The sequence below is a fragment of the Arachis ipaensis genome, chromosome B4 (assembly GCF_059453495.1).
Source record: "Arachis ipaensis isolate K30076 ecotype BB chromosome B4, ASM5945349v1, whole genome shotgun sequence".
NCBI lineage: Eukaryota > Viridiplantae > Streptophyta > Magnoliopsida > Fabales > Fabaceae > Arachis > Arachis ipaensis.
In genome coordinates, this window is record NC_142439.1 from 12,224,413 (window position 1) to 12,240,359 (window position 15,947).

Here is a 15,947-nt window from a genome sequence, read left to right on the forward strand (position 1 = left end):
AATAAATGCTTATGTTATACTACAAAATTTTATTACAGTTTTTGGTACATACAGTATTAAAGTTCATTTACAATAGAAAGGGTGTCTCATTTCTAAATAGGATCATATACATCACTGCTGTTCCCGGAAAAAAGTAATAATTCACCCTCACAACTGTAGAAAAATAATGCAAATCTTTAATCAATGTGCCAAAACAGTTTTATCTCTGAAATTTTAATTAAAAAAAAAAACCCTGAAATTTATCTCCTGTTGCCAAAATAATTAGTAAATTAAATAATCCAGTAATTTATTACAAATATTTGCATTAATTAGTAGGTGAAAATTCAGGTGAAGTCGACTTCATGTGAAGTTGATATCTGAGAACCTTTAAATAAAAATTTAGTCAAATCAGTCAAATCATTTAACGGCTCTCAGATATCAACTTCACGTGAAGTCAACTACACCTAAGTTTTCACCTAATTAGTAAAGTTCTGTTCTATCTCATAAATATGTTTATTTTTTATTTATATAAACCTAGCAGTAAAATTTTTATGTGACTGAAATATTCTACTTACTACATATATAGCATTGACAAATTACAAATGATGAGGCATAAAATTAATACTAAGGAAGATGCAGGTTCCTCGCTAGCTGTTATATGATTTTTATATATGTTATGCATTACAATAATCATCCAAACTTAATAGTATATTATAATTATTAACTAATCGAGGACCCTAAAATATTAAATTCACAAACAAGGGATCATGCACATGCAAAATGATTAATTGCCAACCTCGTTTTGCTGGAACCTTGTTATCTAAAATCATAATAATAATTAACAGATAAGAAGGTCCACGTACATGAATATACAAAATAAACAATTTTTCTTGTAATAGTATATATGAAACAATAATAATAAGCAGTAATCAACTTAACTAGCAATGTAAGAAAGAAATTAATAATAAATTCAAAACAAGGAACACAAGTTGGTGGATAATAAAAGAAAAACAGAAAGCCGAGGAACCAAAGCATGCATTTTCCCACCCTTATGTCACACATCCCTAGATTAGTAGAAGATGACTGATATGAAAAGTCAAGCTTTATATTATACTATAAAAAATATAATATATAACTTTAATTTAATTAACCCTATTTATATTATATTATGCTTTTGTCTTCTTTGATCAAATTGTTGATGATCATCTCAGCAAGCAAAGCAAAATCTCCGAACTTGAGACATGAGAGGAAAGTGAAGATCAGAAGCTATGGAGGGTTCAGATAATTGTGGCACCATCACTTGAAATTTGAAAAGATGAATCCTCCTTTTTATCATCAATCTAATCTACTCCATCCTCATCACTGAGCTTTCGAATCATGTCTCTCACACAATACAATTCATATATAAGTGACTGTACTTGCCATCAACTGTTCAAACCTTCTGTTCCTCAGCTTTCTGTCCCATCCACCAATATTCCCAAAAGGAATGTGGGCACTCCTTTGGTTTTGCTTCCAATCAACCAGCACTCTTTCTCTCTCTCTTTTTTCCTTTTCATTTTCACTCTCTTGTAACTCTTGTTCTTCTGGTAAATAACAAGAAAAGAAAAAGGTTTGAAAATTTCTCTCTCAAATCATCAAATCTTCTTCCATAGGCCGCATGACCCATTTCAAAGACAACACTGATGATCAATTACATGATTATGTATTCATTATTTTATTTAATAAAGTGCAATTTTTTCGTTTTCAACAAAAAATACACTTTATTGTATAATAATAAAATAATAAATACATAATTGACTAGTACTGGAAAAATGAATCAGTTTAAAGAAAACCATAACATAAGAGAGGTGTATATATAACATGACCTTCAATAATGATGATATTGCACGCACCACAATGTAATTGGAGTATGATTAACTACTAGAGGGTGCTTTTGAAGGTCTTTGTTATAACCTTCCCTTATTATTAGGTTCTTCAAATGATGAGGAGTTGTTATTAGTGTCTCCTGAAGACCAATTATCAAAGAGATTGAATGGATCTAAGGCCTTGGATTCCCTTTGATTATCACCACCACCACCACCACCACCACCTGCATTGAAACCTTGATGACTACTGAACAACAGGTTCAATGGATCAGCTTCAATTTCACCCAAATCTGCAAAGAAATCCTCAGAAGATTGGTTATTGTTATTACTACCCTCTTCAATCATTGATGGCTTGTATGAAAGTCCATCACTGAATTCTTCATCATTATCCAACTCAAGCTCAAGATCATGATTGCTATGATGATGATCCATCTCTTCCTTCACTACTGAACCACTCCCTCCTTGACTGTTGTTGTTGCCTATCTCATGCTGCTGATTATTATTCTCCTCCTTTGGCTTGTTATTATTACCAGAAACCTTTGAGGTTTCTGAATTCTTTGAAGAAGCAATATTAGCATTGGTGTTGTTCTTGGATGGCTGAGACCTTGTTGAACCAGCAAGAGCGTTTCTCTGAGTAGGCCATGGATGATTGTGCTCTGAAGTGTAAGTAATAACAAGCATGTTTGGGTCTGTTCTGCTTCTCTCTACTTGTTTCCTTGCTGAACAACCCTTTGAGCTGCTGCATCTATAATAGCCCCTGATAATAATAAAAATAAACGATAATTAATGTCACAGCCTTATTCATCTTAAGAAACATAAATTTAACCTCTCTATCACCAACAATAATCAAATTGTATAATTTTGATAAACTGACAATGTCATTTCTTCAATCAATAATAATTAAAAGGAGATATTGCTTTTAACTTTGGGTTGAATGAATTTGTGTTTTTTCTAATTAAAAAAGATTGCTAAAGAAATTAACTGAAGCTTGTTGAATAGTATGTGGTTGTGTTTTTTAAAACCTCGAAGGTGTGAGTGTTGAATGGTCAAGAAACATGGAAGAGACACAGTAGTACACTGCAAGAAATTGATGATTTCAGTTTAGGTCAGCAATATTATATAACTTACTATAAGAATACATACACATATTGATATTAATATGTGCATTATTATTTGTTGCATCTAGCTAGCGTGTTTTTACAATTTAATTAATATTTGATGGATGTTACCAAGAATATTATTGTAATTAATGAGGTAAAGAAAAAGAAATTAAGAATGTGAATGAAGTAGTTACCTTGGATAAGGTGAACCTTTGATAGGTTTCTGACCGTATTTCCTCCAAGCCCACAAATCTGAAGGAACAACCTCTCCAGTTTGTCTGCTGTTTGCAGCTGCTGGTGCAGGAATACACACCACCTTTTTCGCCTGATTCTTCCTGCACATACAACACATACATTTAATTTAATTTAATTACTTTATGTTATACATATTATATAGTGTAACATTTACATGACATATCAATTAAGACCTCAAAAATAAGAATAAATGAATTATTATTTTTGAAAATTGAAGAGCAAGCAAGGGGGTTAAGTTTTTGTCCGTATGATGGTGGATGACGATGAAATGAATAGGACATTTCAGGTGGGAAAAGAAAAGTAGCTAGTCGAAACAATTAACTGCTTGAAAGCTCAGTTTTTGCATAGCTATAGCGCAGGTAACTGTACCTTTTCAGGTGGATTAAACCCTACGAAACAAAGAAACAAAGAAACAATTGAATCTCCCTCCAAACGAAACTAATTGAAGCGGAGTCTGTGTGTGTGTGTGCAGTCAACGGAAACAAATTTGGAAAACATAAGGAAAAGAAAAATACACTTAAATGAATGAATTCAACAAGTACCTAACTCATGCCAAACCCTATTTTCTCTACAGTAACACCCGGCCCCAAAATTATATATACTACATCAAAATTAAAATTAAAAATTTAATTCTTGAGTTCTCGAAAAATAATAATAATTAATTAATTTGTATGCGATTCATAAGGTTTTTTTTTTCTTTTTGGTTTCACAAAATTCATAAGAAGAACAAGGAAGAATACCTGCGCTTAAGAGCGGGATTGCGCGGAGATGAGATCTGAAGTGCGGAAGCGTTGTCGAGAAGATGACAATCTTGCTTGTTGGAGGGGATTGATGTTGCATTGACCATGGCGTTAACATTTGAGAGCATAGAAGGAGGAGAAGAAGAAGAGGAAGAGATGGCTAATTTTGAAGAAGACGAAGAGGAACAAGAAGAAGAAGTGTTATTAGTGCTGGGAGAGATCTGAATCATGTTGGAGAATATGTTGTTGCAGCTAATTGAAGAAGAAGAGGAAGAAGAAGAGGAGGAGGAAGATCTCATGTCATGTTGAAGGTGTGCACCACCATAACTGTTATAACATGGAGTAGGCAAGGTAGGCGGCGGCGGCGGCAGCGGTGGCGGTGGTAGCGGTGGTTCTTCGAAGTAAGAGGAGGAAGAAGTAGGAGGGATGTGGAGCTGGTGAAGGAAAGGATCTCTCATGGTTGAGAATGGATCCCCAAAGTAGCAGGCGTTGGTGTCGTTTTCAAGTTGCTGTTGCCAGTGATATGAAGAGGGCGGTTCATCGGAAGCAGTGGCAGCACCGCCGTATGGTCCTCCACGGAGTATATCGGTTAAATCACCCTGATGCTTGTAATTATTATTATTATTATTCTCCATTGGTACCCTGACGCTACTGCTGCACATGCTTTTTCCACCTTCTCCGTTAACAATCAAGAACCAACTGCTTCTATTCTGTTGTCATCTGGAAGACGTGAAGAATTGAAGCATGCAAGAATATTGAATAATTCAGTTGGTTACGCCGTTACGGGGTTATGAATATATAGATATATAGGATTAGAGTGTTTTTGTGGGGAGACTTATTATGGCTATTAAGAAGCACCAAAAAGCAAATTACAGTAGCTTTATACACATACACCTTTCTTTCTTTTCTCGATTCTCAAACAAAAGAGGATATGAGGAGGTTTATACGAACAAGAACAAGAGAGAGAAGACGCTGACTTTTCACACATAAACACCTCCATCCCACTCCCACACACGCAACTTCAGCAGAGAGAGAGAAAGAGAACCCATTTTTAAAAAACAAATGGGTACCTACGAAGGACTCTGTGTATTAGTATAATAATAATACTAATAAACTAAACACAAGTGTAAGCAAGGCATGCTTATTGGTTCCTTTAAATATTAATTAACCTCCATCTTACTCTTAGCTTCCGTCCAATTTCACAAATAATACTATAATGACAGTTTAAAAAAAAAGACACAAGTGTAGAGGTGAGAGATATAAGAAGAAGCACGATCCAAGGGTCAAATTGTGCCACTGTTTTTGTTAATAATGATTATATATGTTTGCTTAATGAAAAAGAAGAAAGGGGTTGTAGAATGGTCATTTCCATGAAACAATTGACAAGAAACAAAAGAGGCGGCAAGTAGCCGCATTTCTCGGAGAAACGTTTCGACCCATTCAATCACCTCCTCACTCTCATTTCTTTCTCTCTTTCTATCTTTCCATAAAGAAAAGAATGTTTTTGAACATGCCACTCATGCATCTTTTGGCATATATGTAACTAGCTATATGTAAGGGTTTTTCCTTCTTTATAAATAAATCAATATATTCACATAACCATACCACTATCTCCAAATTTCCACAAAACCCTTAATTACCTCTTCCAACAATTTCATATATACAAATTCAGTTTTCTCTTTTTCAACCCAAACAACGAGCACCTATTACAAAATTTAGGGTGTTTTTTTTCCCTCCAGATAATTTTTTTCCATGAAAACTTTTAAAAGTACATTTTGTTCTAGTTGTTAGATACATAATTATTTCTATATATTTAGTATTTAATAATTTGATCTTAAAAAAAATCATTTATAATATCAGTAATATCTAACCTTTAATCAAGATTTATAATTTAAAATTTAATAATTTGTTGACGGAGTAAAAATGTATTACATAGACTTCACATTATATGCAAAAAGACATTAAGTGAAATTAGTATAATGGTGGTTTGATAAAGAGTAATGAACAAAAACTCTTCAAAAAAAAAAAAGAATATTTATGGATATAGATAATTCGATTATCTGTTTAAAATCGATTCAATTTCGTTATATTGATTTTGGATTCTAGATAATTAACTACAATCGGATCAGACTCAATTAAATCCAACTTTACCTGGTTTAGGTATTAGTTTTGGAATCACAAAATCTAAACAAATTCAATTATTCGATTAGTTTAATATTAATTAAAAATAAATAAAATCCAATAATATATATATCTTTGTCTCTTCACCCAAAAATCTTTCAAACTATGATAATTATATAAATTTAAATTAATGATATAGAGTGTTTTTATTATTATTATTATTATTATTATTTAGAAATTTTTTTATTTTTTTCAAATTTTATATTATTTTTATTTTCAATCAAGTATCTAATTATTCGAACTAATTTAATTCGGATTTAATTTATTTACAAAAAAAAAAACTCAATTTCAAACCAATTAAAATTTAATAAATTCAATTCCCATTTTATCCCAAATCCAAATCATTCCGATATGTGAGAATCCTAAAAAATTATTAAATGATCAAATCAATCAGAATGTAAAAAGTGGCTTTAAAAGCCATGTTCAAGTGAGTGTGAGAGATAGATGTATGTGTACGTCAAGTAGAGGAGGTGTTGTGCCTACATGATGAGTTAACCAATAGTCCAAAAGAGAGTATTTTGCATATTAGCGTTTTTAAATAATAATAATAATAATAATAATAATAATAATAATAATAATAATAATAATAATAGGTATACGGGCCTAAAGATGATATGAAAAGTTATATTTATGTTATTATAATGTAATAAATACAGGTAAAGATAATTGACAAATTCATATATCTTGTCCATAATGGAGATAATGTAATTCTAAAACTTGTTCTCTTGAGATAAGAATACATACCCTGTATATATATAATCAAATTTGTAATTTTCTATGATAATCAAAGCACAATACTCTTATAACTGCTTATCCAGTTTTTCATAACAAGTCAAAATATTTTGTCTTAAATCAGTCCATTGTTAGCTAGAGACTGCATTGTGTTCAACAGTCAACACATTCCTATTCAAGATCATTAGTTGATAGATACACTAACAAAAATCTCTTTCTACACCCACCTAGCTTTCTCAAATTAATTAGGGACAAACTAAAATTAGCTGTGTTATTAGTTGATTTGTTAGTTATGTTAGTTGTGACAGCTACCAGAAACAGGTTTCAACATGTTTCTCAAAAAACACAGAAAATTGTTTATTTTTTACTTCTACATTTTTTGAAAGTATAAAGAAATAACTCCAAAAATAAAATAAGTTGTTATTTTCTTTAAATAAAAGTACTGATTTCTCTATGAAAGTTTAACAAATGAACCCTGTATATGGTTAGTTTAGAGTGAGTATGGACTAAAATTACATTGGTCTTTTATGTTAAAACTAAATTAAATGGTTCTATTAGTGAAAATGCGGCTCTATCTTTAATTCTTTGTGATGTTTAATTTGCATTAATATGTCACAAGTACTTATATTATTGCTATGTTTACCAGGATAATCAATGTTCTGATTGAGATAAGTTATTATTGTTACTTAATTTCATGTATCATGTTTAATATTATTCCTTTTTATTTTCATAACGATAATAATATAATGCTAAAAAAATAAAAAAAAATTAGAATTTGTCTTATTTAATATTTATTGATTATTGTTAGAATTAATAAAAATTAAATAAAGTAAAATTACACTATTTTTAACTAATTTTTTTTTGTTATCAATTATTTTCATTTTCATAATATATCTTTGACATTAAAAATAATCGATAATACCAGATAAAAAAAAATCAGTCAGAATTTATCTTATTTCGCATTCATTAATTGTTAATAATTAATTAATACTAAATAAAATAAATTTTAATTTTTTTGGGTTAATTTTTTTGTTATTAAATATTTTTGAAAAATAATTAATGTTATTTAGAAATTGTGATTACTAATATATAATTGCATTACAAGGTTGATGAGCAAGATGTTTATGCTAATTAACGTGGTGTTGAAAGCAAAAAACAAATGATGGGAGAATGTAACAGTGTTTTGATGGGAGTGAAGATAGAATGAAACAGTTATCAATTGGAACTTTATTGAAGGTCTTATGGACACTTAGTAGTGTTGTTTAATTTGGTATACCAAAATTAGATAAACAGGACCATATATATTCCATCACACACTATCTGACTAAAGTTTGAATCTTTTTAACCACAAAAAAAGTAATTTAACTCTGGCCCTATATAGGAAAAGATTGATGGCACATGTGCCATATATATACGTAAAAAAATAATTAATAATAATGAATTTCAATAATGTAAACGTATTTTCTCTATAAAAAAAGAATTAAATATGTGGCCCTATATATACCACATTAGATTAGATATTTGATAATGCCTGTCTTATGTTAGGTATGAAGTCTATGAATTTGAAGGGACATGTGAAAACTACTGTCAATAATTCTTTCGGGTAAAAACTTTTTCCAAACTTTTATTTTTTTAAAAATATTGATATTGATATATATCATATCATATTATCCTATAGCTAGCTATATACATTCATTGTACATGCCAACTTTTAGCATACATTAAAACACATCTAATTACACGTGTCTAATCATTTCCCTTTATGTAATAGATTTCGATGAAAAAGAAATATCGAATAAAGATGATCTATATTTCCTAAAGCAAAGCTACACACTAAGACAGCATGCTCATTATTCGCATCATTTATAATTACAGAGAAAAAATTTATCATCAGTAATTTTAATATTTATTGATTCTATAATATTACTAATACTTATATGCCACATTGTAAAATTCTATACACGTATTTTTATAGTGTATAATTGAATAGTGTGAAGTGTATAAGTTATTATTTAACTAAATTTTATTTAATTAAGTGTCTTAAAAAATTACAAAAACTGAGATAGATTAAAGAATTATGTTATTGTTGTATTTTTTCGTTTTCAATGTGTTCTTTTTTTTACTTCTTTATATTTTGTTATATATATAAAATTTCTGTGTTTTTATTAATAATTTATATATTTTTTAAAAAATTGTATTTTTATTAAAATTTTTTATGTATTTATAAAAAGTTAATGTGTTTCATAAAACTTTTATACATCTACTATTAAAAAAATAAAACCAGTAATTTGTTTAGAAATTTAGTTAAAATTTAATCACAACAATACTTATTTACTATTTCTCATTATGATTTACTACTACAAATTTATGCAAAAATTTTGAAACGTATTTATGATAATCAAAATTTTATTAGAAGAGAAATTAAATTAATATGAAAATATGATTATCCAAATAGACAACATCATAAATTAATTAAAACTAAACCATTTCTTTTGCTTTTACAATTATTTATCACCATTTTTTTTAGTGTCACTCTCAAGATTTTGCATACCGTAGACAAAAACTGCATTCATAGACAAATTCATGGAAGGAATGCACCGTTGTAATTGTTAATAACTTAATATACATTTTCTAATTAAACGCTATGAAACTTGCATCCATACGCAAAGTAAGCAAGGCAAGTGTTCAATTAGTATCAAAATCATGTTTATGAAATAATACTATTAGTCTCTTTCATCCTCTTTGTTTTTCTCTAAAAAAGAAAAAAGATAATTTTGTCATTTTCTTCTGCTTAGCTTGTTCTTTGTGTTATGCATATATTAGTATAAATCTTAATTACAATTGTGAACATGTGCATGCCAAGTCATGGTGATAGCAATGATAAAATGATAAACAACTTACATAGTAATCCTTTTATTTACACGTCATCATCGGGAATTTAGATTAATTAATTATGTCATCGTACGAAGAATATAAGAAATCACTTTTTAAGTAGCCTATGTTAGCATTTTTTTTGTTTTATTGTAAAACTATTTTTTTTTTTTTTGTCCAAAAAATTTAAGATTTAAAGTTAGAATTTAATTAAAGTTTAGATTTTAAAATTTAGTAAAAAAAATTAACTGATGTTTGTCCAAAAAATAACTCCCTTATTAAATTTTTAAAATATATATACTTTCATCTGCGGGAGGAGTAATGGCCAGGAGGGTTTAAATCTAAATCGATCTAAATTAAACCGTTTATTCAATCCAATTCAAACTGAAGATCAATTAAAATCGCATTAATTTAGATTTGATTGGATTCTATTTTTTACAAACCGCTGGATCAGATCGGATTTCAGATTTATTTTTCATAACCGATCAAATCCAATCAAAATCGTGCAATGTGTTATAAACTTATAATGTTATTATTTTATTATTATATTTATAATTATATTTATAACTTGTTCAATTTGTTATCCATTTTTATATTATTCATGTATTATTATTATTTAATAAATATTTTATGTTCAAAATATGATTTATTTATTTATTTTAACTAACCTATAATTTTATTTTTATTGTTATGTTATCATTAATTTTTAAAATATTATTGAGACTTGTTATGTCATTGTTGATTATTTAAAATTTGATTTTAAGATTTGTTATATATATTTAATTTTTTTAATTTACAAAACTGTAAATATATCCAATTCAAACTGCTTAAAATTATATCGGATTGGATCGAAATTTTTTAAAAAAATTTATCTAATCCAAACTACATCACAAATCAAATTAGTATTCAAATCAGATAAATTTTTGACTCAAAACCCATCGGAATCGCACTACAAACTCCCTTACACTATGTTTGTTTGAGAGGAAAATGGAAGGAAAGAAAAGGGAGGAAAGAAAATGGGAAGGAAAATGATTATTTTCCTTTGTTTGGTTGAGAAGGAAAATTAGAGAGGAAAGAAAATGGATGGAAAAAACTGGTGGGCCCACTAATTTTTTTTCTCTCCAACATTGGAAAGAAAATGGAGAGAAAACTAATGTTTCTCTCTCTACTTCCAATACTACCCCTTCACTTTTTCAATATATTTTCTAATATAAAGGTAAAATTATCTTTTTATAACATTTCTTTTCTTCTTATTTTCCTTCCATCCAAACACATCTAAAAAAAATAAAAATTCACTCAATTTTTTTCCTTTTTTTTCTTTCTTTTCTATTTCCTTCTTCTCTATTTCTTTCCTTCCAACCAAATATAGCCTTAGTAACCGCCATTAAGCAAGTTTATTATTTATTTAATTTATATCGTCACATTTATATATAATACTACGTCTATACTCTATACTACTAAATAGTAACTGATAATAAAGACAATGGAATGGAGCCGAGGAATAATAAATATTCGAAGTATATCAATTTTCATCAATAAAAATTCTTTTGATCTTAATTATTATCGATTGAACATTAGATCCTGCGCGTGTTGAGTGAGTGAATGTATGTGTTTATGCTATTGAGAGCACTTAGGTCCACTTATTATTACTCCATATTCAAAGTCAAACTGAGCTGACTTCACATCTATCCCTAAAATTTTTAATTTCTCTCTCTATTTTTGGTTAAGTCCTTATTACTTTAACTAGTATTTTTGTTAATAATAATATTATAAAAATATAAATCTTTTAAAATTATATTAATTTTATTTTGATATTATAAATTATGGTATAAAAAAATTTATAAAATTAAACTATTTTATAAAAAGATAGCAAAAGATAAAAATGTTTATCAACTAAAAAGACTGACTGTTTGTAAATAAAAAAATTAAATAATAATTTTTTTAGTTATTATTTTCATGTAAAAGAATTTAATTTTTTATACTAATAATTAATTTTATAGATATTAAAAAACTTAAAAAAGTTTAATGTATATACTTTTATATTTAATTAGATGTTAAGTCTGTTGTATAAATAAAAATAATTAATTTTTATACTTGTTACTTAAAAATAATATTATATATAATTAGATATTAGTATAAAAAATTACATTAATAGTTATAAAATTAATTTAAAATCATTTTTTTACATAATTGAATAATGATTCTAATTATTAATTACAATATTAGTATTCTCTCCAAATTATATGTAATAAATATTTAAAAAAATATAAATATAAATATAAATTAAAAAGATAAATAATAAAATTTTAAAAATAAATAAAAAATAAATAAAATTATGTATATAATAATATTTTTTATAATTTTATGAATTTATTTAAATTATATTATTTTATTAATTTTATTTTCTATAAAATAGTAAGGGAGAGGGAGATAGAGAATGAAAGAGAAAGAGAATGAGAGAAAGATAAAAAATAAGAAAGAGAGAAGGAATTTGTTAATTTTGGAAGAAAATATTTTATTTTAATTGTAATGAAAGAATATCTTATGAGACATTTAGCTTGTCAAATTAGTAATATAAAATATAAATTATAAGTTATCTATAAAATGGGAAGAGTAGAGCAAGAAAAACAGAGAAGGAGAGAGGGATAAATAAGAGAATGGAAGAAGAAAATTTACTAAATTTAGAGAAAAATATTTTATCTCAATTTTAATGAGAGAGTATCATGTGATATATTTTATTTGTTAATAAATTAGTAATATCATACAGTTATATTTCAATTCTAATTTTAATTATAATTAAAAAATGTCATATCATACATTTTAATTGTTAAATTTATAATTAATCATTGATAATAATATATAAGAGAGATAAAATAAGAACGAAAGAATGAGAGAGAGAGCACCCTAAAGGAGAGGAGAATGAGAAAAAGAAAAATTTTTAATCTTGCAAAAAAAAATTTGATTTCAATCGTAACAAAAGAATGATACATAATATATTTTGGTTATAAAATTAATAATATATAATAAATAATAAATTTGAGCCACTTTTGATTGTTTTATCATTATTACTCTAATTAAAAGCATGGTCACTTTTCATCATATTGTGAGGTCACAACTTGATGATATATAAAGCATTATTGATGAATGATAGAGCTGGCTAGCTCATAAGCTAGATATGATAGATGATATAGGTATATATATATTAGGAGTGTAATTAAATAATATTTTAAGAGCCAAATTAATTAGTTAAACAATCCACATATGGAGACTAAGGACGGCTTTTTGCGGGGTAAAATCAAACATCTAAAAGTGATTATGATGAGATTGTGGGATGCAATTAACTAGCTAGAGATACTCTAATATAACATGTCGGAGTGATAATGGACAATCATTAATAAATTGTGAGAAAACCCTAAATACAAAACTTAGCATATATTATATATATATAAATCTCTTGGCTTATTAGTAACTTCATGTAAAGGGTCATATTAATGTGTATGCCGGTTATTTGGTTCCAAAAGTTAATTAGGTCTTGCATTGGGTTTAGGTGTATCTAACTATAAATATATAAGTAATAACAGGTTCAAATTAAAGATAATGCTGAAAGAATCATCTTGTCTAGTTGATAAAATGATACAAAACATGATAAGACACTTTTGAAGGCTCTTATTTTATTTTATCAATTTCACTTTAGACAAAGAAGGCATAGGTTTCTAAACGTTTCTATAATATATTTAATTTAATTTAATTTCCTCCCCTTCCACCACCACTACTATGTTATTTTGTTTTCATGTGTGAAAAATTAAACTATGATGTGGCCATGTTGTGGGGACAAAGAACTGGCCCTTGGTTTTGTTTTTACTTTTTATAATAATTTTGAAGTTTTTCTTCAAAGGGCCAATGATCATAGAGAGAATCACCGACCTCTTATGTTTGATGAGACATTTTGAGAATCTACCACATATATATAGGTAAGACAACACCATTGCTCCCTTATCTTTTTCTATCTATCTAATAAGGAGCCTTTTTTTTTTCTTTTGGTTAGAATCTAAAGGGCCTTTTATTTATTTGTGCCACGTGTATAATTTTTTTTATAATTAAATCTAATTAAATTGGTATAAAATTCAATAAAATCCAATAAAAAAAATGTGTATATATTATTATTTTTTTATTTTTGTGATACACAAATTTTTGTTGGATAGTACAAAAATTTATTGATATAATACACAAATTTTTAAAACATAACACATAAAATTTCGTATATAATACAAATTTATTAATATAACACAAATTTTTATGCATAACACACATATTTTTGTATATAGCACATAAATTTTTGTACATAATACAAATTTTGTTGCAAATATATTTTGTTAGTTAAGTGAGTCAATATTTTAAATATGTAATCTTCCAAAAATTTTATATTACACATAAAAAATTCTATGATATGCACAAAATTTTTATATTGTATATTAAAATTTATGTGTTGTGCATATTTTATTGATTAGATGTCAATATTTTAAATATATAATTTTTTAAAAAAATTTTACTGTATACTAAAATTTGTGTGTTATACACTAAAATTTATATGTTGTGGATCTAAATTCCTGTGTTAAAATATATTGAGAATCCAATTTTTTACGATTCAAACATCCCCAACTAGACCTAACACACTTGGTCTGTCCAAACAAATTCCTCTAAGGATAAATATATAAGTATATAACTCAGATAATTATTGTTAAACACAATTAAAATAAAAACAGAGAGTACCCAAATTAGGTTTTAAGCACGGATTGTTGAATCTGGCCTGAATTTTCGTGTACACTCCTTAAAACATGTGTTGGGAAACATAATCACATATCAACCAAATTAAATTAGTTAATTTTCTTATAAAAATAAAGTTCAAATTGAATAATGTACTGCACCCGTGGTTATTATGTTTCATACATCGCAATCGCATAGTTAATTTCTGCGGATACATCATAATCATAGTAGCATGTAATTTGGAAATTTTCAAGTGAGCATCATATATATTTTGGTTCACCACTGCGTAGCTTCTTTAATTTATTATTATTATTAATATTGTGCATCCAACTTTTATTCTAAAGTGTTTTGAAGTGTGCATCTTTAAGCTAGTAATGAATTGATATTAGGGGTGCACATGGGCCGGGTGAAGCCGGGTTTGATGTGACACAGATCCGACCCGAAATATACACTGGGTCTATTTATTAGATCCGAATCCAGCCCTAGACCCGATAAAACCAATACACTTTCGGGCCACAATTATACCGGGTGAAAACTGGGTGAAAATTGGGCCGTTAACATTACATTACGTTGATACCTTCTTGTAAGCTAGCATGTAAAAATATCCAAATTTTCAAGACTCCAACCATTATTTAACATGGTAAAATTCACTTAGAAAAATATAACAAGAACCAACCCTTCTTCAAAATTAAAGCATAACCACAATCAATACTAATATTGTCTAATAATACCAAATATTTAAATTCATACAAATAACACAATATTATGCATTCTAAACATAAAACATTAACTTATAGTCTTATAATGACTAATAACACAAAATATTAAGATTTACAATATTTAAATTCCACATAAGAATAGTCATGATCCATCACTAATAACACAAAATATTAATTGTGTATGATGACCGGGCCACCGGACCGACTTCGGGTGACCCGAACTATGGCCCGGACCCGACCCAAAATAATGACCGAGTCTATTTTTGAGACCCTTATCCGACCCTAAACCCGATGAAATCACACCAAATTAGCTCCAAAAGTGTTCGGGACCGGGCCGGTCCTTCGGACCGGGCCGGTCCTTCGGACCGGGCCGGTCCTTCGGACCGGGCCGGTCCTTCGGACCGGGCCGGGTCTGTGCACCCCTAATTGATATAACCAAACGTCATATTCTACCTTATTCACCCAATTAAATAATTAATATTATTCAAGTTATAATAGCGATTATTAAAGTGGATTGGGTTGGTCACGTTCTTGAGCAGCAGAAAACAACAAAAGTGAACTGGGATTCTTAGAGCATTATAAAACCACATTCGTTTTTGTCTTGCCACTACCACGCCACATGTATGTGAAGCACCCCTCTCATTAATTTAATTTAAACAAGTGACTCTTAAAATGCCAACCCTTCATGCTAGCTGATTACCGTCATTAATTAATTAATTAAATTAATCCCACTATGTGTGT

At 28.1% G+C, this 15,947-nt stretch overlaps 1 protein-coding gene across 3 annotated transcripts; it reads right to left on the reverse strand.

Annotated features, from left to right (window-relative positions):
* Window positions 1-977: 977 nt before the first annotated feature.
* LOC107638938 (putative WRKY transcription factor 14) lies at window positions 978-4,972 on the reverse strand. Of its 3 annotated transcripts, none has more exons than XR_015880584.1 (4): window positions 3,940-4,972; window positions 3,139-3,279; window positions 1,872-2,601; window positions 978-1,562 (listed from the first exon to the last, which is right to left on the reverse strand). XR_015880584.1 is itself a non-coding variant. In XM_016342334.3 (3 exons), the coding sequence occupies exons 1-3, from the start codon at window positions 4,599-4,601 to the stop codon at window positions 1,926-1,928; spliced, it is 1,479 nt and encodes a 492-aa protein (XP_016197820.1). In that variant the 5' UTR covers window positions 4,602-4,972; the 3' UTR covers window positions 1,555-1,925. The 3 variants fall into 3 exon arrangements, 1 of the variants encoding a protein (XP_016197820.1); XR_015880583.1 differs by having other exon boundaries at window positions 1,845-2,601; XM_016342334.3 differs by having other exon boundaries at window positions 1,555-2,601.
* Window positions 4,973-15,947: the final 10,975 nt, after the last annotated feature.

Coding starts and splice junctions, on each gene's coding strand:
- LOC107638938 (XM_016342334.3), bottom strand. CDS start 4,601: ATGTGCAGCAGTAGCGTCAGGGTACCAATGGAGAATAATAATAATAAT. Junction 3,280..3,939: donor AATCCCGCTCTTAAGCGCAG/GTATTCTTCCTT, acceptor TTGTATGTGCAG/GAAGAATCAGGCGAAAAAGG. Junction 2,602..3,138: donor AAAGGTTCACCTTATCCAAG/GTAACTACTTCA, acceptor TATTATTATCAG/GGGCTATTATAGATGCAGCA.